Genomic DNA, 25823 nt, shown 5'->3' on the forward strand with positions numbered 1-25823 from the left:
GGTCATGATTTTGGTCAAATTTTATTTTTCTGTTTTTATTATTTACAATGCTTTATGAATGCATTTCTAATGATCAAATAAAATTTGGATGCCCGTCGATGAGCTTTAAGCAAGATACAGGACTTACAATTCTTCGTCATGTAAACAAGGCTCGTGCCCTGTTTTTGTTTACATAGGTTCAATATACGGTAAAAATCTTTTTCAATATGATTTGTACATTATACTCTTATTCATTTTAAGCATAAATAAACAGTTTCTAACGATTAATACATTCATTTTAGGTTTAAAACTGGAATTTTCACTTCAACATTCAAAATGTAAACAAAAGCTTTGTTTACATAGCGAGGAATTGTTAGCTCTGTAACTCGCGTATAACTCAACAAATGACACTCAAACTTTGAATCTGGGGGAATAAGCCGTTGCAAATGCCCACGATCCTCTCATACGCCTTATAAGAAGTAATAAACGTACGAGTTAACTGGGCATTTAAACGGTGGACAGTATTGTCCACATGAAAATGTCAAAAAATGCGAGAAAGGGGCAATCGACATTTGAAAGGCGTAAATGCGCTTAAATGTAGTATTTACATATACTTTAAACTGGCAAATTTAGAATGACAATCACATACTCATTCAAAGAATTAAAATACAAAAATGTTGATTACTTTCTAACAATATTTAATTTGTAAACTAATTTACCTCAGTCATCGTATACAACCCCTAACGCAGGAGAGTGGACAAAGAGTATGGGGGAGTCGACAAAGAGTATGGGAGAGTCGACAAAGAGTATGGGGGAGTCGATTTTTCCGCTTCGGAGACAGGAAGAATTTAGTTAACTCCTTTTGTAGGTATTCAAAACAAGTATTTTCAAAAAATATATACAGTGGCGTCGGAAGCAAAATGAAAGTGGGGGGGGGGGGGGCTAGACTTATAAAAAATCTTGACAAAAAAAAGGTCTTTGCTTTGTATAAATTTGCAAAAAAGGGGGGGGGGGGGGGCTAAGCCCCCCTTCCCCCCCCCCCCCTCCCCTCCCGGTTGATATATACCACACGGAAGACAGCGATAATCACTTAAATCAGTAACGTATAACAAGAGGGCTTGTTATAGGTCACTGGTCAAACTTTGTGTTGGTCATTGGACCTAGTGGTCTCTGTGTCTTTTGGTAGAACTACTATGCTTTTTCTTTCCCAACAAAACACGCATTTGTAATGTGATTTTCCTGCCGATACAATTGGAAGTGAAATACATGCCTAGTTAATCGTTGAATTTTCTTTAGGCGCACACTGTACGTTTGACTTAGCTTGTATTCTGCATTTTGTGCACAATTACATGCTTTTGTCCAAGGTATGTCCTTGTTGTGTTGACAAGACTCTCAAGGATTAAAAGATGGAACGTTTTATCTTGCCATTTAATTGTTTCTTGCATTCACAACAATCATTTGTTTACAATATGAAATCGTGCAATCTCAATGAGAATAACATACATTTCATATTTTATAAAAGTAGTAGAAAACGCATATCAAATAATTTCAAGTTATTATAAGCAATTTTTTATTATTAAGAAAGAAAAAGGAAAATTACATTTTAACAATGTATATATTATTAAGTCAAAAAAGAAAATTACATTCTAACAATGTAAACAAAAAGATAAAAAAAAAACCCCCAAAACCCATAACGCGTACGATTTGAACACCAACTTTTACAGTTACATTTGTTTAAAGAATTCCTTGCTTACCACTACACCAAATTCGCTTGTGTAGATGCTATGATATAGCTGATTCTATTGTTATCAGTTTTACGCAAACGACTGGACTTAGTAATTTAAAGACCAATCTTAAAAATTAAAAGAAGAAAACTTACTTTTTACCATAGAGTGGGTTTTCGTACCATTTTTTGGAAAATTGAAAAAGATAGACGTTAATATGTGTTAACAATATTCGTTCTTTAAAAAATGGTACGATGACCCACTCTATGAAAAAATATAATTTGAACATCCGATTTCAATATCATTTTGTTGCCGAATTAGCATATAACTACTTTGTTGTCTTAATATCAATTAAATGTGAAGTTACTTTTTGTGGGTTATGGCAGCACTGAATGTATATGATCACATATGTTTAATAAATGTAACGAAAGTGAAATTCGCTAGAAATAAAATATTTTTTTTTTTAATGAACCTATGTGGTTTTTTGCCTCGGCTTATTCCCCCAGATTCTTTCGGTTGCCTATTAAAAATGCCTTACTGAAGCATTATTATCATTAAAATTGAAAAAATAATTTTTGACCAAAATCGTGACCATGCCCCTTAAAATTGTTTAAAAGAAAAGAGCAATGCCACTGGCACTATAGCTGCAAGTCTGTAGCTCCCGGCCTGAAAAAATTCAGGTCGTCCATACACATTTTTTTCAGACTGGGAGCTACACTGGAACTTGTTTCTGTTATAAAGTTTACTCCTAAGAGGCACTGACCGTTTCAATATTTTTGAGATATTTTATGATATCAGAAAATGAAATCTTGATATAAAAAATTCTTTATATAATTTTTAAATATTTCAAAAAAAAAAATATATATATATATATTCTAATATCGAAAAGTACATTAAATATATCAAAACGGCGCCCATATACTTAATAGTGTTACTATATCATTCTACTATGGGTGAACTTTTATAACAGAAACAAGCTTTCAAGTGTCTGTTGGCAATGCCCCTCTGCAAATAAATCTTCTTTTTTTTTGCACTAAGTTTTTTTTATTCTTCACACTGATTTTTATCAAGGCCAATATCAACAGATTCATACATGCATAATAGCAAGTTTAATAATACAGAGGAAACCTGCAGTAATGAGTGTTTTTTTTCTCCCCAAAAATAACTCACACTTTTAAAAATTTCAAGTCAAAACCCCATTATGATGGGTCTAATCATTATATGAGGGAAATTTGACACAGTAATAGAAATAGCAATAGATCTAACTTATCGCAGCATAACATTAAAAATATGAAGTGTAGGAATATTGAAATAATATTGATTAAGCTGTAATTTTTTCAATTCATACCAGAAAACAAAATAAAGCAATGCTTTTTAATTCAGAAATTACTTTGTAATATCTAAACTTTCTTCAGATCTTTTGAAAATTTGTTCAAATAGTCCATCTACTCATGAACTGAATTGGTATTTAAAACCAAACGCAAACAAAATCAACATAAACGCAACAAATGCACATACACGTGTCTCTCTCACATAATATCATGCACAAGTAAGAGTTGAGCACAATTATTCAATGAACAAAATCAGCAAAAAACAAACAGATAATGCACCTCAAAGGCAATGGTGTTTGGAACAGACAGTTATCTTCAGACCGATTTAATGCCAGAAAAAGGAAGCACATTTGTTTAACAAAAAAAAAACCCACCCCAAAACCAAAACCAAAAAACAAAAAAAAAAAAAAAAAAAAAAAAAAAAAAAACCAAAAATGAAAAAAAAAACTCTTGAAGAGCGGGACAGGATAAACGTTTAATTTATGGTCACTAATATTTTCGGCATATTTCTAGAGATTTTGCTTCGAATAAATGTATCTCCATTCACACGCAGTTTGACGAGGGTTCTCAATGTTTTTCGACCAAACTTCGACATTCTAAAATAATAATATGATTTATAATAATAACACACGATAAAAAAACCAAAACATGAATTGTTTTGGTGTAAAAAAAAAAAGGATTGCGTAAATTGGGTTTTAACAATTCTATATCTAGATTGAACTGTTTCAATCTAAACACCGATGTATTAAACTAAAGGAATAAGAAGGCAAATGTGCGAAGTTACGAAGGAGCTATATTTTTATCATCTTCGTCTTTCGCAGCCGCATCTTCGCACGAGTATGCCTATTCACCGACGCATATTTGCACCTTTGCACAGATTTTCGCCTTAAAGTAATAAGAGACGAATTTCAACCACTATAATGTGTACATGCACGTACTGGCCTTCGATACTATTGAACATCACTTTACGTTTATTTAATATTGAACATCACTACTGATGGAGCATTCTCTAAGTTTTCAGAACTTGTATCTAATCCTTTTGTTTTTCACCATTAAACGATGAAATATTTTTTGAAATCAAATTAAATCAGAGACGAAAGTACGACCGAAGGTTCCAGGGGACACCATACCAAACAAATGACATGCTAGAAAATAATTCAATGGTAAATGATACGTTCCATTCAAAAGAGGTATAGCGCACTTAATGTACGATTTCGCCGACAACATTTCGTTTATAATGCAAGCATCAGGCATTTTCGATATTATACAATATTTAGTTAAAATACAATTAAAGAAACGCAAATTACACAATAACCGGGTTAGAATAGTCTTAATTATTTTACATGAGGTCATTAACATCTTCGAATTTTGGGAGGAATATATAGGAAAAAAGTATGCATTAAGAATTTGGATATTTGAGTATTTGAACCACTTTATACAAAAAAGTCCGATTAAAATTATGTTCTACATGTATTGTAGTATACGTTTTCATTGAATTAGTTTTGGTTAACTTGGTCGTCGGATTGAAAATTAGACAAATATTTCATTTAGTGACTTTTCTGATACATTCATGTATATAGCCACATACATTTAAAAAAAAGAGAGACATACCTAGTCTAGTAATATGCGTGGCCTAGTGGTAACACATTGGTCTCTTTTATTTTGCGGTCGCTGGATCGATTCCACCAGGTAGTAAATATTTTTTTTCACTTTAAAGCATGGTAAGAATAGAAAGTTTAAATTACATGTATCTAATCTGTCATTATACACGTAATTGCCCAAGTAGATTTTGCTTCATAGTCAATTGAACTTTTATACCCTCTTATTGTGATATCAAGTTTTCCAATTAGGCTAGTCATAGCAAACTTAGAAAAAAAGAGTGTAATGAATCAAGGAAGTCAATCTAATAATCTAATGATTAAAAAATCATACGATGAATAAAACTTGCATGTTGAAATTTTGATTCTAATTTACCAAAAAAATATGGGACCATGCAACTCTTCCCTTTTTCTAACAAAGGTTTTTGTTTCTAGTTTCTTTTTTGTTCACGTCATTTTCTGACCGCCCTCTAGCTGATGCATGTATGTGCACACTATAACCATTCAAACATATGTACACATTATAAACAATCTGTTATTTCATATCATCAGCAAAATGTGCTAACCGAAAGTTCTCTTTTTTGATTTATATAAATGAAAACCAAAGTCGTGAAAGCACGGATCGACCTTAAAAAAACCCTACCAACTCAGACAGCGTCACGAGTGAAATTTTTTGTGAAGGTTTTGTAAATAAAAGACTATTAAAATCCGGAAGTGTGAAATTATACTATGTTAACAAAACAAAGACTTATATCCGGTAACTATAATAATCATACATTATAGTCTAAAAGAACACAAGGGTGATTAATAATTATATAATAATCGCAATTTTAGTTAAAATTTTATCGGAATGGACTTTTTATTAGTTTTGTAAAACTTTGTTAAACCATAATGATTATAAAATTAGTGTGAAACTTTATTTCATACTAGTATGTTATATAACAAACAAACCAATGCAAACACGTGATCACATAACCCCTTAAACTTTAGCTTAGTGTCAATCTTACGTAGAGAAGGGATGGGTCAGCTTACATGTATATCTATATGCATGTCAGTATGTTGACATTTAATATTTGAGTGCTTTTTATTTTTCGCGCCGATGACAATTCGCAAAAATTTAAAACGTAAAAATTAATCTATAGCTTTATGACTCGAATTCGCAAAAATAAATCGACGTAAAAATTTCCAGATTTACGGTATATATTCTCTTATACGCTAAGAGAAGGGAAGGTGAGGTTTTTCCATAGGGAAAAAGATTTAAAACCAAAAGTAATTTCTAATTAAGTTCGCAAGTACTCCTAAAACTCAGTCATGTTCTCAAGAGGGAGACTTGAAATAAGTGAATTATATATGATGATTGAACTTCTTCTCAGTTCCTTCGTGATTGTTTAATCCGTTTCTCATTACGTTGAAAGAAGAATGAGTTGAATATACTTGTTAAATCACGTTTTCAGTCTGAAGTTTTCTTGTCCATGTCATTTGAAGATCGTGTTCGAGTGGAATAAGACCGTCTGTTTACTTAAGGTAAGAATAGCCATTGCATATTATATATAATTAAAGAGTGAATATTCCTTATTTCTATACAGAGTATCATCAATATCATACTTCAAATTATTAGTAGCATACTAGATTTTTACCCGTGCGTGCACGGGTTGACATTGCATATATGATATCGGACATTTGCGAAATAGATACATCGACACACCGTATTGTTGACATTTACATAACCAAGCTTTAAAGGGGCATGGTCACGATTTTGGTCAAAAATTATTTTTTCGATTTTAACAGGTCGAGACCACTATATTTTGTGACGTCGGCATAAATTTGCATACTAAATTAGGCACCTGTTTACTTTTATCGACAAACCAATCAGGTGAATGAGTTGCAAGGCATTGTGGGCTACTACAAGTTTCAGTGTATACAAAGCGTATTGAAAATATATACCATTTTGAATTGTCCTTTGGAAACTCATTTTGAATGATTTTTCAGAATTTATGAAAGTAATATGGACAATTATGTCTGAACTTCAATTTCTATGCTCACATTTAAAAAATATTGCATATGAGGACTTATATCAACCTATTTAAATACCCCATTGTCAATGTTCAAAAGAGAGGTACGTCCTTATTGAATTAAAAGCAGTGAGTTCTGGTTTTTTTTCACGTGATACCCCATATTTGGGACAACATTAGTAGAACCACGCGTTGATATTTTCTTCAGGGACATTCATCAGAATGCTTAACGGACAAAATACTTTTTGCTGCATATAGCTTGTGCTTCTGCGTTTGTATATTTGTGCATTTCTACTACCGTGGCTACTAGTATTCACGTATGTTAAAAAATGTACAGTTACCTGTATTTATTTCTAGTGCACAATGATAAAGTCACCAATACATACATGTGATGTTTTTTTTCTTATCAAAATATGTTTGTACTTGTATGCGTATGTTTTTCAGTCGTTTGATACTGATCATTTTTGAAGCAACAATTAATGAACTAAAACAACAGTATTTTTAAATGTGAGCATGGAACAAAGTTAATGGTACGTAATCTTTAATTTTTTACCTTCTAAAGTAAAAATCAAGACGTACAAACATTCCGGCAAGCAATTAAATATTGTGTATAAAACAGACAAATACCACGTGCGTTTGTTGAATCGTAAACACGTTATAGACCGTCATGCATTGCAACTCATTCACTGGATTGGAGAATCTGTTTGCCAAAAATACTGTCACGTGTTAAATAATGCTATCCATATAAAGTAGTGTACCCGACCTGTTTAATGTTTACAATGCTTCATTTGGCATTTTTAATAGGCAACCAAAATTTGATTGTTATTTGTTGAGTTATAAGCGAGTTACAGAGCTTACAATTCTTCGCTATGTAAACAAAGCTTTTGTTTACATTTTGAATGTTGAGGTGAAAATTCCAGTTTTAGACCTCAAATGAATGCGTTAATCGTAAGTAACTGTTTATTTATACTTAAAATGAATAAAAAGATAGACAAATCAGCTTGAATTTTTTTTTCTGGTATATTCAACCTATGTAAACAAAAACAGGGCACGAGCCCTGTTTACATGACGAAGAATTATGAACCCTATACCTTGCTTAAAGCTCCTCGACTGGCATCCAAATTTCATTTGATTATTAAAAATGCATTCCTAAAGCATTGTAAATAATAAATACAGAAAAATAAAATGTGACCAAAATCGTGACCATGCCCCTTTAAGACTACAATAATGCTATTAATTTCACTACACTCTGCTTAGTTAGAATAAGCTAACTGCATAGGCGTCGGAACCGGGGGGGGGGGGAGGCTTAGCCCCCCCCCCCCTACTTATTTTGCTAAGTAAGACCTAACCATTAGGCACATAGCAGAATAGAGGGTTCACCCCCCACTTTTTTTTTTTCGCAGGAAACATAATTTGGTAGGTAAGATTTTTTTTTATTGGAACTATAGGTATACTCTCCCAGCCCCCCCCCCCCCCCCCCCCCCCATGATTTTGGGAATTAGGTTTTTTTCTCTCAATATTTCTGAGGATCAGTCTAGCCCCCCCCCCACTTTTTTTTTTTTTGCTTCCGACGCCAGTGAACTGTGTCTCAGAACATACCCTCACCACAGTTAAGAAGCCTCCTATATACCCGTAATACGAGTATAGCAAAAAAAAAATGCAGAATCGCTCCGAAACGATTTTGGAGAAAATAAATGAGGCTGCATTGAAAATAACAGTCAAATTTTCATATGAAAATTTAATTCATTTTAATGAAGAATTCAACATTTTTTCACCAACGTTTTTTACTCGCTTCGAATTTACACACCATGTTGACATTCGGTACTTTCGGGATATTTCATATTAAATGCACTGAGTAAGAGCTGTCTCCCGTATTCCTTTGATGATCAGAATAATGAAAATTTACACGTACTTGTAATATAGTTTCTGAGTTTATCCATGCAAATGTGATATTGTGGAAACATAAACCAAAGAGCCTCCCGTGATTTAGCGTGAATGTAATGCGCATGTGCAAGCTTAAAATTGTAAAATCCAAAAAAGTCCGGATAATTTCCGGATTTTTTAAAGGAATTTTCGTTGATTATTAATTGGCGAAGCTTGATTGAGAAAAAATAAAAACAAATTGGTAATCTTCAAGTAATAATGATGTTTAAAATATATAAAACAAAAGAAAGAACTCTTCCGAATTCTCGGTATTAAAGCCCAAAAATTCAAGTCTATTATTTTAATATAGTAGTACATGTATAGATATAATTTATTATGTGTGTCACTGCTTCCTTTGACTAGTTCTTTTTATCATATAATAGTAGTACTGTAGCTATTTTTAGGTGTTTTATTCTTATTTTTATTCATTCATTCGTGTCTTGCACGTACATGTATAATATAGGAACAGTGCAATGCGATTTTTTGGTGTTTTAAAGCATGGTATGAATGTTTGCTTCTGGTTTACAGATTTACAGAGAAAAATGAGTATAGGTAGCAAGAACGACACTGACAGAAAAATAGAAGAAAAAGAAAACGGAGAAGAAAATGAACACAAGTATACAAGTTACTGGAAGAAATTTTCAACCCGCAACGTCATTCGAACACCCACCGGCTCGATCACAAAACAAACTGAAGAGAGTAATTCTAATTCTTTATCCACGTCACCAATGTTTCTTACAATCATAATATTAGGAGCAACGGTGTTTTTTCTTCTGTTGATAATCGTGATCTTAATCAAAAAAATAAAAACCAGTCATAAGACATTCTCAGATGCGGTGGACTCAAATTGCGAGATTTCCCGCGGAAAAAGAACTTTCGAGACACAGACAACACAAGCAAAAGTTATTAATCAGAGACAAAATGTGATGAGGGAAAAACATTTTGGTCGAGTGGTCCTTCCTGCTTCGTCTAATCTATTAGACATTGGTCAGGTGTTCCCTAGTTCTTACGAAGGTTCGGGTGAATACGTCGACCCGAATGATCCCTACATCAATACAAATGACCCCGAAGCCAGTCCAAATGACATTGACACCAAACCTAAGTATTTAGAGGTCTTGGCGGAGTCGCACAATACAAGCACTGAAGTTAACGGGTTTAGTTGTCGACATCTGCGAGTGCCAATCTGTAAATGTTCGGCATCAGGATACTATAACGTACAGTGCAAAACCTGCCAGAGAAAAGGAAAGTCTAAACCAAAATATGACGATATAAATTATTGATTTTGTTAGTTTTATTTTAAAGGAGGCTGTGTGGTCAACAAATTGACCATCAGATCTACCAAAACTTCAAAGATATGATTTGTTTAGCAGTATGCTATTATTAAGTAAAGAAAAAATCCATATATTTCACCTTTTAGATTTTGGTAGGTATCTAGATCTTCTTCTAAAGGAGAACAATGCAGTCTAAAACTTGCCACGATAATCAATCCCTCTTAAATACGCTGTGTATAATTTATTTAACAATAAATACATTACTATAAAGAATATAGAATTGATATTGACTGCATGATAAAGGATGTAGATGTACATGTATTATAATGATGTTTTTAGCTTAAGGAGGCTAGGCGGTCAACAAATTTTTAAACCAACCGATCTACCTTAAATTCTGGTATATATATATATATATATATATATATATATATATATATATATATATATATATATATATATATATATATATATAAACTGTGAACTGCTATTTGGTAAGGACAACTTTCATAAAATTTGAATATTTTCTTCAATCTTTTACAGAGCTACTGTTTTAAGGAGACCAATATGATCTTTAGATGGCTACAACAGTCTAACTTTTTTTTTTTTTTAGCAATTTCTTTACTAAGTGCACCTTTTTCTAGCTTTAAATCAAAGAGAAACGTAAAAGAAAATTAATAGAAATTATTTGAATATGTAATAAAAACTTAAAGATAAAAACTATCATTACTAATTTTGATATGCAATAAAAAGATATCAATGAAGTGAATGTAATTGCTCTATGTGTCGAAAAATGAAATATGTTTTAAAGAAATATTCACAAGACGAATGATCTTCCACATTGAGATATGTTATATCAATAAAACATAAATCTTGTCCGCGTTAACTGTCTCGTAAGTGCAGAAAAATAAACATCGGAGTAGAGTAATGCACTTCATGATGATCAAATGTTTAAAGAGAGAGAGAGAGAGAGAGAGAGAGAGAGAGAGAGGCTCATCTCTTTATTAATGTGTGACTCTTAAATGACATTAGCAATATGATACTATTTGCATAACAGAAAGAAGGAAAAATAGTATTGTTGACCTGTGACTGTGCTTGGCCGAAGTTCCTGAGGTTTTAAGACAAGTTCATAATTTTAATTCAATGTAATATACAATATAAACACAAAATATAAAGTTACTTGATATTGCGTAACGTGTGTTTTGCAGCAGTCTTGAAATTTAGTTCAACTACATGACTATTCTTTGCAAGTAACCTTTATACTTAATCGTGCTTTTATCAGAAATTTTACTACGAATGAACACAACCTAATTTGCATTAGGATATACTTTTGTTTTGAACACAAAATGATTTCTAGACAAATGATTGCGAAGATTTGCTTTAAATATAGAAATTCGTGATAGTGGTTAAAATGAATTTCCCGTTGAAAATGCTTCAATTTGCTGTATAAGGCTGCACAAATATACAAAATACACGATAAATATACTGAGGAAAGATATGGGAGTGACAGGTCTCAGTCATATCTGCATATCAAGTTCCAGTTCTAATCAACTGAGACGATGAACAACCCCCTCTCTCTCTTTTTCAGATTCATTGGAAATTATTCATCGTCACTATCTTCATTTTTCCAAAACTACTGCAATGTTCAATGTATATATGTGATTATGTATTTAAGGTAATGAGTCAATTACCCGAAGTTTAAATTTTTGTTTAATGTTGGATTCTTTTGTAATTTAATCATGTTGTGATCATGCAATTGAAAGCAGTTGTATGTTGACTTAAATGTCATTTCCTTCCCGGAATGAATTCACAAAACTTCAATAAGATAGTTATATGCTGGATTTGATTGATGTAAACAAAAAAAGCAATGCTATTTCCTGTTTGTGCTTCACCATAGTTTATGTTAAACTGTTACATAAAGGACGACAAAGTCTCTGTATTTTGTTTTATTTTTATTTGTTTTATGACATTTAGAATCGCGTTATTTTAAAGAAATGAATTTCCTTACGATAAACAGTTTTCTGTTGGTTATAGTGCCAAATTGTAAAGCTGAAAATTGTTCCAATAGGAGAAATGAAAACAACCAGTAAGTGTAACTTTACTAAGTATCAATGTTTTTTTTTTGATGGAACTAATATTAAACCTCGATCTCAACATAATTTGATAATCTGGGTTGTCGTTTATTCTTAAAACTCAAACAACTCAAATTTGTGTAGCCTAAAGTAGATAATTTTTTAATATTTTGTACAATTGTTCAATGCCTTTATTTTATCAATACTCATGAGATATTATTTTGTAGAATTCCGTGTTGTGCAAACTTTTATCGGGATAAAGGAGAATGCAAAGGTATTAGAATATATAATATATTATATTTATATTATTAAGAATATATTCCATAAATTTTCTTTCATTTAGCGAACATAAACATGACAACTGTTTATTAAATACAGAATGTCTGCCAGGATATTTTGGAACGAACTGTAAGTTACGTTGTTTTTACCCTGGCTTTGGCAAACAATGTATGAATACCTGTGACTGCAATATCTCGGATTGTGACCCCGTCAGTGGATGTCAAGGAAATGATACAGAGATTCAGATAACACCAGGTATGTACAAATAACAAATACATGAAGCATTCAATTTATGTATTCATGAACCGAAATTCTGAAGATTCACAGTTTAATGAATAGCATAACGTGAAATATTTTTTAGTGAACACGAGGTCATGGATATCGTTGTCCGTCAATCCGAATTTCCCATGGAGCTACAGTTCTGCAGCTACACAAGACTACTCAACAGATGAAGAGGAACTTTACAATGACCGAGGTTTGAAAACCAAGAATTCAAAAATGCCAGTTATAATTGTTGGTTGCGTCATTATACTCTTTATACTCGTAAATGGAATAAAATGGATCTCTAAGCCAGTTAAAATAGCTCATATTATTACAAATACAATGGAAGATAATGACCTTCCAACCGTGTATACGGAAATTGATGAAAGATCTGAACAAGAATTTGAGTCCAACACAATGCGTACAACTGTCACATCAACTTCTTTCACGTCTTTGAACGGAATAGAAACTAGACAACCGCAACTTCCGGTCAGGAATACCAAATTAAACTTCTTCTAAAGAGATTATGGTTTTTGCGATAATAAAACAATAAACTGAATACATATGTGTATCTTGCAATGCATATTGTATCACATTGCCTATTTATGGTATGAACTCTTTATTAATTGAAAATGTAACCATTTTTATGATCAAAGTCGAGTATTAAGAGTATTGCAAACATGTTCTCAATGGTATAACCGCATCTTTGCTGGCCAAGGATGACGATCCACGGCTATAAACAGAGAAATACGAATAGAGAAACACCTTGGATCGACACCCTTGGCTAGCAAAGATGGTTTTCCATTTGAACGAAACACTTTAAAAACTATTTAAAAATCCAGACATGGTCCCAATGGTGTCCTCCTTGAATGTAACTCGTTTTATGGTATTGCAAAAATCCCTGGTTGTATCTCCCTGTATCACTTAGATCCAAAATATTTTAGTACTGACAAGACGTACCCATGTTATTTATATTGAAACGCAGAAAAATTGTGACTTTATAATTTTTTTCATGTATACTTTTAATTAAACATATGTAAAAGAAAATACTTGTTAAGTAAACCAAAATAAACAAGTTGAAAAGAATTAAACAGAAAAAACCCTTAATGGTAATGCTGATTATTATACAATAATAACTTATTATCACATTACATGTATTAAAACTCCTGTGAACATTGCAAAAAATAAGTTGAATCAAGCACATCAACTCTACTGTAGGATTTAAGAAAACAACGTTTAATCATACCGACACGATCTTAATTGTGGTTTGACTAATTTGTAAATAAAAAGCACTTCCTTATTAAATACATATATGCTGACCAATTCTTTTAGATGCTGAATATATCAGAATGTATCGTAAAATAAATTGCTTGCAATAGCTTTACACGTTAATCAAGGCAGCACTGCCCGATTTCAGAAACAAGAATTTAAACAACACTTCAGTGAATTTTTAATTAAGAGGGATGTACGGCCATTTTGTACATTTGAGGATAAAAATGTAAACATTTCTTGAAATGGTTTAATAATTATACAATAATCACAACTTTAGTTACAATTTTATCGGAATGGACTTTTTGATAGTTTTGTAAAACTTTGTAAAACCATTATAAAATTGGTTTGAAACTTCATTTCATACTAGGATGTTATATAACAAACAAACCAATGCAAACGCGTGATCACCTAACCCCTTAAACTTTAGTTTAGTGTCAATCTTTCGTAGAAAAGGGAGGGGTCAGCGTATATATGTTCTCTTATACGCTAAGAGAAGGGAAGGTGAAGTTTTTTTCATAGGGAAAAAGATTTAAAACCAAAAATAATTTTTTAATTAAGTACGCAAGTACTCCTAAAACCCAGTCAAGTTCTCAAGAGGGAGACTAGACACAAGTGAATTATATATGATGATTCAACTTAATTTCAATTCCTTCGTGATTTTTTAAGCCGTTTTTCATTACTTTGAAAGAAGAATGAGTTGATTATACTTGTTAAATCACGTTTCCAGTCTGACGTTTTCTTGTTCATGTCATTTGAAGATCGTGTTCGAGTGGAATAAGACCGTCTGTTTACTTCAGGTAAGAATAACCATTGCATATTTTATATAACTAAAGAGTGAATATTCCTTATTTCTATACACCGTATCATCAATATCATATATCAAATTATTAGTAGCATATATACTTTATTATGTATGTCACTGCCTCCCTTGACTATTTTTTTTATGGTATGATAGTAGAACTGTAGCTATTTTTAGGTTTTTAATTTTGTTTTTATTCAGTCATTGGTGTCTTGCATGTACATGTATATTATAGGAACAGTGCAATCCGAATTTTGGATATTTTAAAGCATGGTGTGATAGTTTGCTTCTGGTTTATAGATTTATAGAGAAAAATGAGCAGAGGTAGAAATAACGACACTGCCAGCAAAACAGAAAAAAAGAAAACGGAGAAGGAAAATGAATGAGATTACAATCCGCAACGTCATTCGAACACCTACCGGCGCGATTACAAAACAAACTGAAGAAAGTAAATAGTAATTTTTTTATCCACGTCACAAATGTTTCTTACAATCATAATATTAGGAGCAACGGTGTTTTTTCTTCTGTTGATAATCGTGATCTTAATCAAAAAAATAAAAACCAGTCATAAGACATTCTCAGATGCGGTGGACTCAAATTGCGAGATTTCCCGCGAAAAAAGAACTTTCGAGACACAGACAACACAAGCAAAAGTTATTAATCAGAGACAAAATGTGATGAGGAAAAAACATTTTGGTCGAGTGGTCCTTCCTGCTTCGTCTAATCTATTAGACATTGATCAGGTGTTCCCTAGTTCTTATGAAGGTTCGGGTGAATACGTCGACCCGAATGATCCCTACATCAATACAAATGTCCCCGAAGCCAGTCCAAATGACATTGACACCAAACCTAAGTATTTAGAGGTCTTGGCGGAGTCGCACAATACAAGCACTGAAGTTAACGGGTTTAGTTGTCGACATCTGCGAGTGCCAATCTGTAAATGTTCGGCATCAGGATAATATAACGTACAGTGCAAAACCTGCCAGAGAAAAGGAAAGTCTAAACCAAAATATGACGATATAAATTATTGATTTTGTTAGTTTTATTTTAAAGGAGGCTGGGCGGTCAACAAATTTCTAAACCATCCAATCTACCTTAAATTCATATATATATTTTGTAAACTATGAACTGCTATTTGGTAAGGACAACTTTCATAAAATTTGAATATTTTCTTCAATCTTTTACAGAGCTCATGTTTTAAAGAGACCAATATGGTTTTTTGATGGCTACAACCGTCTAGCTCTCTTTAGCAATTTCTTTTGTAAGTGTGCCTTTCTCTAGATTTAAATCAAGACTAGCTTAAAAAAAATTAATAGAAATTATTTGAACATGTAATAAAAACTACCATGTCTTTTTTTAATATACAATGAAAAGACATTAATGAAGGAAATGTAATGTAATTGAAAAGTAATCATAAAAAAATTTTCACAAGACAAATGGGCATCCCCTTTGTGATATATTACAAGTATACCCATTACAAAGCTCTTTTCCGCGTGCATTAACTGGCACGTAAGTACACAAAAATAAAGTTCCGAATGGAGTAATGCACTTCATGATGATCAAATGTTTTTAAAAAGTTTTAAATCCTAGTGCTCAAACATGAAAGTACCTATATCTTAGAATGATAATAAGAAAACCCGAATGGAAAACTAATTAACCAAAACATCTTAGAATGCAGGAGTTTAAAGTGAATTGCAGTAATCTGCAGCGTACTTGTTCATGTACTGATGCACACAAAATGACAGTTCTGTTCATTAAATCAAAATGAAAGGAAATTAAAACATATTTTTCCTTCTTTTTTACTTCATACAACTTGGGATGAATAAAGTAATCAAAGTTTAGAATCTAACAAGAAATATATTTTTGGTGGAACATTGGCGTCATGTAAATATCACATGTTTTTGTAATTCAGAATTGCTGTAGTTTCACGACTTTATTTAACATTTTAAAAACGATAACATAAATGTTGGAATTGTTCAACTGATGTGAACTAATGATAAGATACTTGGGCTTCAGAATATGTTTTTAAAATATGATTTGCCTATCGAATTTCATTTTTATAAGCTTTTTTAAGCGTTCATTCTATACTTTTTGTGAAAAAATTACTGAATCTGTCTTTTCTCTTTTATTAAATGGTTAATATACATGTATTAGCTTTTCTGTCAATTAATATATAAAGTCTTCATAATGCGTAAAAATCATAAATATCTAAACATTGGAAGCATAAAAAATCTAAATATCTTTAACATTTTAGAAAATTAGAGGAAATGTGGGGTAAGCAATATTAATTTTAGGTTAAATATTATTTCCAATTTAGTAGTATAAGCTGATAGACATTTTGATATTATATTTTTTCATTGAAGAATAGAAATTTAATATCTTAAACAGATGTACATAACTGCAAATAACTACATTTATTTTTATCATCAAAGCCACTGAGCATGATAAAAAAAGAACAATTGTTACATGCATAAAGTGTTAGAGATACAAATATACATTTATTAATTACATAATCAGTACAAAACTTTCGTAAATTAAAACTAAGCATTTTCGTAATCAAGAAGTTAATTGTTTAAACACCATTTCATTTTTTTCCCACTTCAGGTGTGTAATTGACCCCCAGTGACAGGGGTGTTAGCTTGTGTTGTTTTGGAGAACTTTATCCATTTTTGACAACCAAATTTTTCCAGTAAAGGAAATCCGCCATACACCAGAAAACCTGTACATTATCATAATCCAATGAGTCCAAGTTTATCTGCAAAGAAAATTATTGCATTAAAGGTCGTTTATTCAATGAATTACATTTGTATTGTTTTAAAATGAAAACAACAGAGTAAATAATAAAAAATCATTAAATGAATGACAATAATTTTGCAAAGGTGGGGTTAAAAACCGCCACCTCACAAATAAACAGTGTTCATATGAAAATATGGGGAAAACAATCTTACATGCTATATCGTATGTTTATGTGGGTGGGTGGGTTAAACAAAGTTCATGAAAATTTCTTGCGTCCAGCAGCCAGAACAGAAAAAATAGTAGTGAGATAATATTCACATCTAACATGATATATTACGACAATAATTACATAAAGATATTCGACGCTAGACGTGTTAATTGAACTATGGTGAAAACATACTTGACACCTAACACTCGGTGACCCTGTTGTGCGCAAATGCAAATTACAGACTATCAAACAACCTGGGTAACTTGACCATGGGGTGTAAATGGATATACCCCCTGCATGCGTACATCTGCTTATTATACATTTATAATGCCAGCTTGATTTACAAAGAGATATAAAGTTGACACATACATCCCATGCATAATTACAAAATTTGTTCCCAAAAATGTTTTTATTTACAAAATTAGGTTTTTGACAACCAGATTTTTCCAGTAAAGGAAATCCGCCATACACCAGAAAAACCTGTACATTATCATAATCCAATGAGTCGTGTGTGTAGCCAGTGTAAAACATACCACCTTGTAATGAAGACTAAGAAATTTTACATGTACAGTACTTTTCACATGTTAGAAATAAATGGACAGTAGATGTTTAAGAAGAAAAAATGATTCACAAAAATTGCATTCGCAAAAATTAATAGCATACATCGTTAGTCCAAAATCGCCAAGTTTTTGTCCCGCCAAAAGAACGGCTATACGGTAAAAATGGTGATATGTCTATGATATATTCCCCATTGAAAATGCTTTACTTGCTTTATAGGGATGCCTAAGTATACAATACAAAATAATAGGTGAAACTGAGGAAAGTTTTGGGGAGTGACAGGCTTCATTCATAACTGCATTTAACTGGTCAACAACTCTTCTCTCTGTCTTCAGATTCATTGGGAATAATTTATTATCTCAATCTTCATTTTCCCAAAATTACTGCTATGTATGAATATGTATTTTCGTTAATTACTTAATTACCAGAAGTTTAAATTTTTGTTTAATGTTGAATTCTTTTGCAATTGAATTATGTTGTTATCATGCAACTAAATGCAGTTTTATGTAGATGTCATTTCCTTCCCGGAATGGATTCACCAAACTTCAATAAGATAATTATAAGCTTGATTTAATTGATGTAAACAAAAAATCAGTGCTATTTCCTGATTGTTCTCTACCATTCACCAAACTTCAATAAGATAATTATAAGCTGGATTTAATTGATGTAAACAAAAAATCAGTGCTATTTCCTGTTTGTGCTTTACCATAACTTATGTTAAACTGTTACATGTAGGACGGCAAAGTAACACGGGTCTCTGTATCTTATTTTATTTCAATATGTTTCATGACATTTAAAATTGCTAAATTTTAAAGAAATGAATTTCCTTAAAATAAACTGTTTTTTATTGGTTATAATGTCAAATTGTAAAGCTGAAAATTGTTCCGTTGGGAGAAATGAAAACAACCAGTAAGTGTAACTTTACTAAGTATCAATGTTGTTTTCTGACGGAACTAATTTTAAACCTCGATCTCAACATAATTTGATAATCTGGATTGTCGTTTATTCTTAAAACTAAAGCAACTCAAATGTGTCTAGCCTAAAGTAGATAATCTTTTAATATTTTGTACAATTGTACTACCGTTATTTTATCAATACTCATGAGATATTATTTTGTAGAATTCCGTGTTGTACAAACCTTTATCGGGATAAAGGAGAATGCAAAGGTATTAAAATATATAATATATTATATTTATATTATAAAGAATATATTCCATAGATTTGCTTTCGTTTAGCAAACATAAACATGACAATTGTTTATTGAATACAGAATGTCTGCCAGGATATTTTGGAACGAACTGTAAGTTACGTTGTTTTTACCCTGGCTTTGGCAAACATTGTATGAATACCTGTGACTGCAATATCTCGGACTGTGACCACGTCAGTGGATGTCAAGGAAATGATACAGAGATAACAGCAGGTATGTACAAAATACAAATACACGAAGCATTCAATTCATGTATTCATGAACCGAAATTCTGAAGATTCACATAGTTTAATGAATAGCATAACGTGAAATATTTTTTAGTGAACACGAGGTCATGGATGACTTTGTCCGTCAACCCGAATTTCCCATGGAGCTACAGTTCTGCAGCTACACCAGACTACTCAACAGAAAAAGAGGTTTGAAAACCAAGAATTTAAAAATGCCAGTTATAATTGTTGGTTGCGTCATTATACTCTTAATACTCGTAAATGGAATAAAATGGATCTCTAAGCCAGTTAATAAAGCTCATATTATTACAAATACAATGGAAGATAATGACCTTCCAACCGTATATACGGAAATTGATGAAAGATCTGAACGAGAGTCTGAGTCCAACACAATGCGTACAACTGTCACATCAACTTCTTTCACGTCTTTGAATGGAATAGAAACTAGACGACCGCAACTTCCGGTCAGGAATACCAAATTAAACTTCTTCTAAAGAGATTATGGTTTTTGCGATAATAAAACAATATACTGTATACACACGTGTATCTTGCAATGCATATCGTATCACATTGCCTATATATGGTATGAACTCTTTATTAATTGAAAATGTTACCATTTTTATGATCAAAGTCGAGTATTAAAAGTATTGCAAAATGCAAACATGTTCTCAATGGTATAGGCGCATCTTTGTTGGCCCAGAATGACGATCCACGGCTATAAATAGAGAAATGCGAATAGGGAAACACCTTAGATCGTCACCTTTGGCTAACAAGGATGGTTTTTCATTTGAACGAAACACTTTAAAAAATATTACAAAATCCAGACATGGTCCCAATGTTGTCCTCCTTGAATGTAACTCGTTTTAAGATATTGCAAAAATCCCTGGTTGTATCTCCCTGTATCACATAGATCCATAAAATTTTATTACTGACAAGACGTACCCATGTAATTTATATTGAAACGCAGAAAAATGGTGACTTTATAAATTTTTTTTATGTGTTCTTTTAATCGAACATATGTTCAAGAAAAAAAATACTTGTTAAGTAAACCAAAATAAACAAGTTGAAAGGATTTAAACAGAAAAAAAACCCTTTATGGTTATGCTGATTATTATACTACAATGATAACTTATTATCACATTACATGTATTAAAACTCCTGTGAACGTTGCAAAAAATAAGTTGAATCAAGCACATCAACTCTACTGTAGGATTTAAGAAAACAACGTTTAATTATACCGACACGTGCTTAATTGTGGTTTGACTAATTTGTAAATAAAAAGCACTTCCTTATTAAATACATATATGCTGACCAATTCTTTTAGATGCTGATTATATCAGAATGTATAGTAAAATAAATTGCTTCCAATAGCTTTACACGTTAACTAAGGCAACACTGCCCGATTTCAGAAACAAGAATTCTAACAACACTTCAGTAAATTTTTAATTAAGAAGGATGTACAGCCATTTTGTACATTTGAGGATAGGAATGTAAATATTTCTTTAAATGGTTTGTTTCTGTCCGAAACTGGCCAAAAATGATGCCAAAAGATATAAAAGCAATAAATATGAAGTCGTACATGTCATTTTGATCGCAAAGTATACATACAGAAACAGGACAATGCCTTTTTAAGTTTAATCACTTAAAACAGCTGTTGAACTGCGCAAGCGCAGACTTATTTTGAAAGAGAGATCGAAACTAATATGACGACTAAATGCTTTTATGAATTCGTGTCAGCTTTAAAAGCAACCGTTTGAAGCGTGTTGTGATGCAGGATTACTTCACAAAACAACCATCTTTGCATTAGTTGCATTTCGTGCACATAAATAAAATACCTCTTCACAGTAGACTTTTGATATGTAATTTGTGACCATAACATTAAAAAACCCCATTGAACATACAGCCAAATTGTGTATAGTAGAGAGAAATCGAGGACTCCAAGGGATCTACCAAGCATTCGGCCATCTTTTTAAATATATAAAATGCCGATAGTAAATTTGTTCGTACATTAAGTTCTTAAATGTATCTGTAATACTAAATGATACCAGAATATCCGTCCAATTATTCACGGACCTGTAACCCACATATTTCAAGCCTATAGAAATCAATGAAATTACAGTTACGCTTACGCCGTGATATGTATTACATATATATATATACTAGTATTTATGTTATTCAGAACAAGTTCAGGAATAAACACAATGCATCGGTATTTGGATTTTTTTAACTTTTGATTTTAACGACGTAAAATTACAATTTAAATTTTTTTTGTTCGCATCTTCAATGCAATATGGCGGCACTTTTGAAGTCTTTATAGAATCCCAATCAGGATAGAAAATTACCAAAGTTATTTTTTTTTACCAAGGAGTATGTTTAATTGGCGATGCTAAATGAGGTAAGTTATAAGTATTATAAATAACACAAAGTTTTTTGTATTTACGACGATTTATCTGTACAAATGTAATAAACATTCGCCAGTTTTAATGGGAATAAAATTTCTTTTAAGGCGCAAGGCTGTTTATAGGCAATGATTTGCAATAACATGCCAAAGACTAGTCATCTTTCTCACTATTCGTATGTAATATGAATAATATATTGGAAAACTCATAAATGTAAAGGGACTCTTAATAAACTTTTTGCCGGGCGAAGTTTCTCTCTACTTTTCCATGTTGCTATCTTGTTACGTTTGTCAATCAATGCAGTCAAGTTAAGGTAATATTCATGTACAAAAATACTGTGTTCCATTCAGCTTTTGATTCAACCATACATATTATGATAATAAACTAAGTGGTTCGAAAATTGTTTACAACTTCAGAATATTTCTTCCGGTTTTTAAAATAAATATCTTTGCGATGTGCGTAACATCTCTCGATGGCTAATTATGTCAGGAAAAAAAATCTCTTAGTGATGTCTCTGATCATGAATCCAGAAATTAATGCCAAGGAAATAATATAAGGGAGAAGGAGGTCAATGCTTAGACCATAATAGTGCCATCCTTTTTTAAGGCACTTCACAAGAATTTCTGATGACCAATACTGTATGAATTTACATGGGGAATGACGTTTTCTTTTATTTAAAAAATCATAGATAACAGTTACATTGTAGATACCAGTATTCAAATGACAAATATACTCTTACTATAGGAATAGAAGACGGTGAAAATTGACATTGATGACAAAATATGTAGTAAGATTCACCAAAGAGGGCTGAAACATCACAGAGCGCATAAACACAAGCAAACAGAGGTAATAGATGTTCCAGTTCTTTTACTTTTAGGCCAGCTGATGCAAAAAGAGATCATTTACACACCGGCAGCCCTTAGGTATTAAAATAAAACCGAAATCGTTTTTAATGTGTTAGTTGAAAATTTTATTATCTATAAAATACTATGCATAGCAGAAAACATGGAAGATTAATCAGATTGATTGGTAAACAGGGGAGTTAAGTAGTCTTTGCCCCAAGTTTCTTGGGTTTGAAACTGTTTCATAATTCTGGATCCTTGTGATGTAATAACAATTAGAATACAAAGAAGTTTATATTCTGTAATTGTAGTGTCATTCAAGATAAACCATAGTGTCATTCAAGAAAAACCATATCTGATACCTAACCTTTTAGCCTAATCGTGGTTTTTCAGAAACGTTATTACCAATGAACACAATTTGATTTGCATTATTAAGAACGTTGACTTTATTTTTTAAACACAAAATAATTACTAGATAATAAATTGCGAAGATTAATACTTCGAATATTTTTTGTTGTTGGAGGTGGTAGGGGTATGTCAATTCACTTTTTTTTCAGATGCACATACCATTTCTAATGTAAATTATAGCAAGAATTATTACAATAATTAAACAGGTTGTACCTAAATCTAAATGGCAGATGTGGCTTAGATTGAACTGAGGAAAGCAGACGTGCATTGACTAGTCAGAAGACATCTAAGCCACATCTTCAAATCAAATTCGGATCAACTGACTCTGTGAACAACACATCATCTTCAGATTCACTGGAAATTGTCTCGATCTTAAATATATATCTATACCGATAACTTTAATATTGAGCAATAAATTATGGCATGATCATGCCCAAAAAATGCAATTGAATTTAAAATACCATTACCTTCCCTAAATGAATACATACTACTTCAAAAGGATAAAATTAGCTTAGTTCCTGTTGATGGCTTGATATAACTAGTTTTTGACTTTGAGCATGATAATAATTTGTGTTTTGTTATATTAACACATTACCATATTTAATAATTTTATTTTTTGCTACTACAAATGATTTTTCTTTTGATAAGCTGTTTCCCGTTGGTTTTAAAATATCCTATTTGTGAAGCAAGCATAAGTTCCAGTGACAAAAATGAAAACAATCAGTAAGTATAATTACTTCGAATTAGGAGTAACCGAAATAATCATTCTCCAAAATGAACTCATTTTTAAAAATTTCTTTTTTCAACAGATACAGTTTGTCGTTTCTTAATCAAGCAAAATTAAAGGTTGAGAAACATTTCATTTACATGTATGTAATGTATACATTTCTTAGTCCAAAGTTTGGTTTAAGAATGGATACATTTTTCATAATTTTTTTCCTGAAATACCTTTTTAAATATGCTTGGTTTTCATAGTTCAGTTCTTATAAAGCAGATATTGATATGTACCAATATAAACAATTTTTCGATGTTTGTTTGTAGGACTCTATGCTATTCAAACTTTTTCTTGGATAATGGAGAATGCAAAGGTAAATAGTAAAAAAATCATACACGTGTAATAAAAAGATTAATCTAAATATAATTTCGGCAATTTCTAAAAACGCAAAAGTGAATATGAGAACACTTTATAAATCCAGCATGCCCATCCGGATATTTTGGAACAAACTGTTCTACACCATGCCACTATCCTCACTATGGTAAATCGTGCGGGAAAACGTGTCATTGTAATGCTACAGATTGTGATTGTGTCTTTGGATGTTTAAGAAATAATTCAGAGACAGTAACAGGTTGGCACAAAAGGTTGGCCTAAATAAACCTTAATAAACCCCACCAATTTAGACATTTCACACGAGTGAATTTTTAATTTATTATCAGACTGTTGTGAAGTTTTTATAAATAAAAGACTTAAAATCCGGAAGTGGGAAATTATACTATGTTAAAAAAAATAAAGACATATCCGGTAACTATTATAATCATACATTTTAGTCTAAGAGTACACAAGGGTGATAAATAATTATATAATAATCACAATTCTAGTTACAGTTTTATCGGCATGGAATTTTTAATAGTTTTGTAAAACTTTGTTAAACCATTATAAAATTGGTGTGAAACTTCATTTCATGCTTGACAATGTATGTTTAAAACAAACAAACAAATCAATGCAAACACGTGATCACCAAACCCCTTAAACTTTAGCCTAATGTCAATCTTCCGTAGAGAAGGGAGAGGTCAGCTTATATATGATCTCTTATACGCTAAGAGAAGAGAAGGTGAAGTTTTTCCATAGGGAAAAAGATTTAAAACCAACAGTCATTTCTAAATAAAACTCAGTCATGTTCTCTAGAGGGAGACAACACAAGTGCTTTGTATATGTTGAATGATCTTCTTCTCAGGTCCTTCGTGCTTTTTAAGCTGTTTCTCATTACTTTGAAAGAAGAATGGGTTGATTATACTTGTTAAATCACGTTTCCAGTCTAACGTTTTCTTGTTCACGTCATTTGAAGATCGTGTTCGAGTAGAACAAGACCGTTTGATAAGTTCAGGTAAGAATATCCATTGCAAATTATATATAACTAAACAGTGAATATTCCTTATTACCATACACCATATCATGAATATTGTACTTCAAAACATTAGTAGCATATAGAATTTATCATGTATGCCATTGCTTCCGTTGACTAGGTTTTTTATCCTATAATAGTAGTTCTGTAGCTATTTTTACGTGTTTTCGTTGAAACAATATTTTATTCAGTACTTGGTGTCTTGCATGCATATAATAGCAACAGTGCATAAAAGATTTTTTGGTGGTTTTAAGCATGGTGTGTAGTTTGCTTCTTGTATATAGATTTACAGATAAAAATGAGCAGAATCAGACAGAACGACACTGACAGCAAAGGAGAAGAAGAAGAAAAAGAAAAGAAAAGGAATACAAGTAAACACGTTACTGGCCGAAATTTACAACGGTGATTACAACCCACAACGCCATTCAGACACCCACCGGCGCCATTACAAAACAAACTAAAGAAAGTAATTGTAATTCTAAATCCACGTCACCAATGTTTTTTTACAATCATAAAATTTGGAGCAACGATGTTTTTTCTTCCGTTGATAATCATGATCTTAATAAAAAAAAAAATAAAAACCAGTCAAAAGACATTCTC

General features: G+C 31.8%; 2 protein-coding genes and 1 long non-coding RNA gene across 4 annotated transcripts; all 3 read left to right on the forward strand.

The window, feature by feature from the left end:
- Positions 1–5684: 5684 nt before the first annotated feature.
- LOC128156360 (uncharacterized) lies at positions 5685–9918 on the forward strand. Its single transcript, XM_052818463.1, has 2 exons — positions 5685–6156; positions 9096–9918. Exon 2 carries the CDS (start codon positions 9110–9112, stop codon positions 9845–9847), a length of 738 nt encoding a protein of 245 aa, XP_052674423.1. The 5' UTR covers positions 5685–6156; positions 9096–9109; the 3' UTR covers positions 9848–9918.
- Positions 9919–10410: 492 nt separating this feature from the next.
- LOC128191677 (uncharacterized) lies at positions 10411–19434 on the forward strand. 2 transcript variants are annotated; one of them, XM_052863866.1, is made up of 6 exons: positions 10411–11921; positions 12135–12181; positions 12286–12441; positions 12548–12661; positions 19140–19186; positions 19291–19434. In XM_052863866.1, exons 1-6 carry the CDS (start codon positions 11830–11832, stop codon positions 19363–19365), a joined length of 531 nt encoding a protein of 176 aa, XP_052719826.1. In that variant the 5' UTR covers positions 10411–11829; the 3' UTR covers positions 19366–19434. The 2 variants fall into 2 exon arrangements, with proteins under 2 accessions (XP_052719826.1, XP_052719825.1); XM_052863865.1 differs by lacking the exons at positions 19140–19186; positions 19291–19434 and having other exon boundaries at positions 12548–14116.
- Positions 19435–23687: 4253 nt separating this feature from the next.
- Positions 23688–24421, forward strand: LOC128157053 (uncharacterized). The gene is made up of 3 exons (XR_008239789.1): positions 23688–23826; positions 24145–24191; positions 24300–24421. It is a non-coding gene; the product is annotated as an uncharacterized LOC128157053 (long non-coding RNA).
- The last annotated feature ends 1402 nt before the right edge of the window (positions 24422–25823 follow it).

This window comes from Crassostrea angulata, chromosome 7, assembly GCF_025612915.1.
Source record: "Crassostrea angulata isolate pt1a10 chromosome 7, ASM2561291v2, whole genome shotgun sequence".
Classification (NCBI taxonomy): Eukaryota; Metazoa; Mollusca; class Bivalvia; order Ostreida; family Ostreidae; genus Magallana; species Magallana angulata.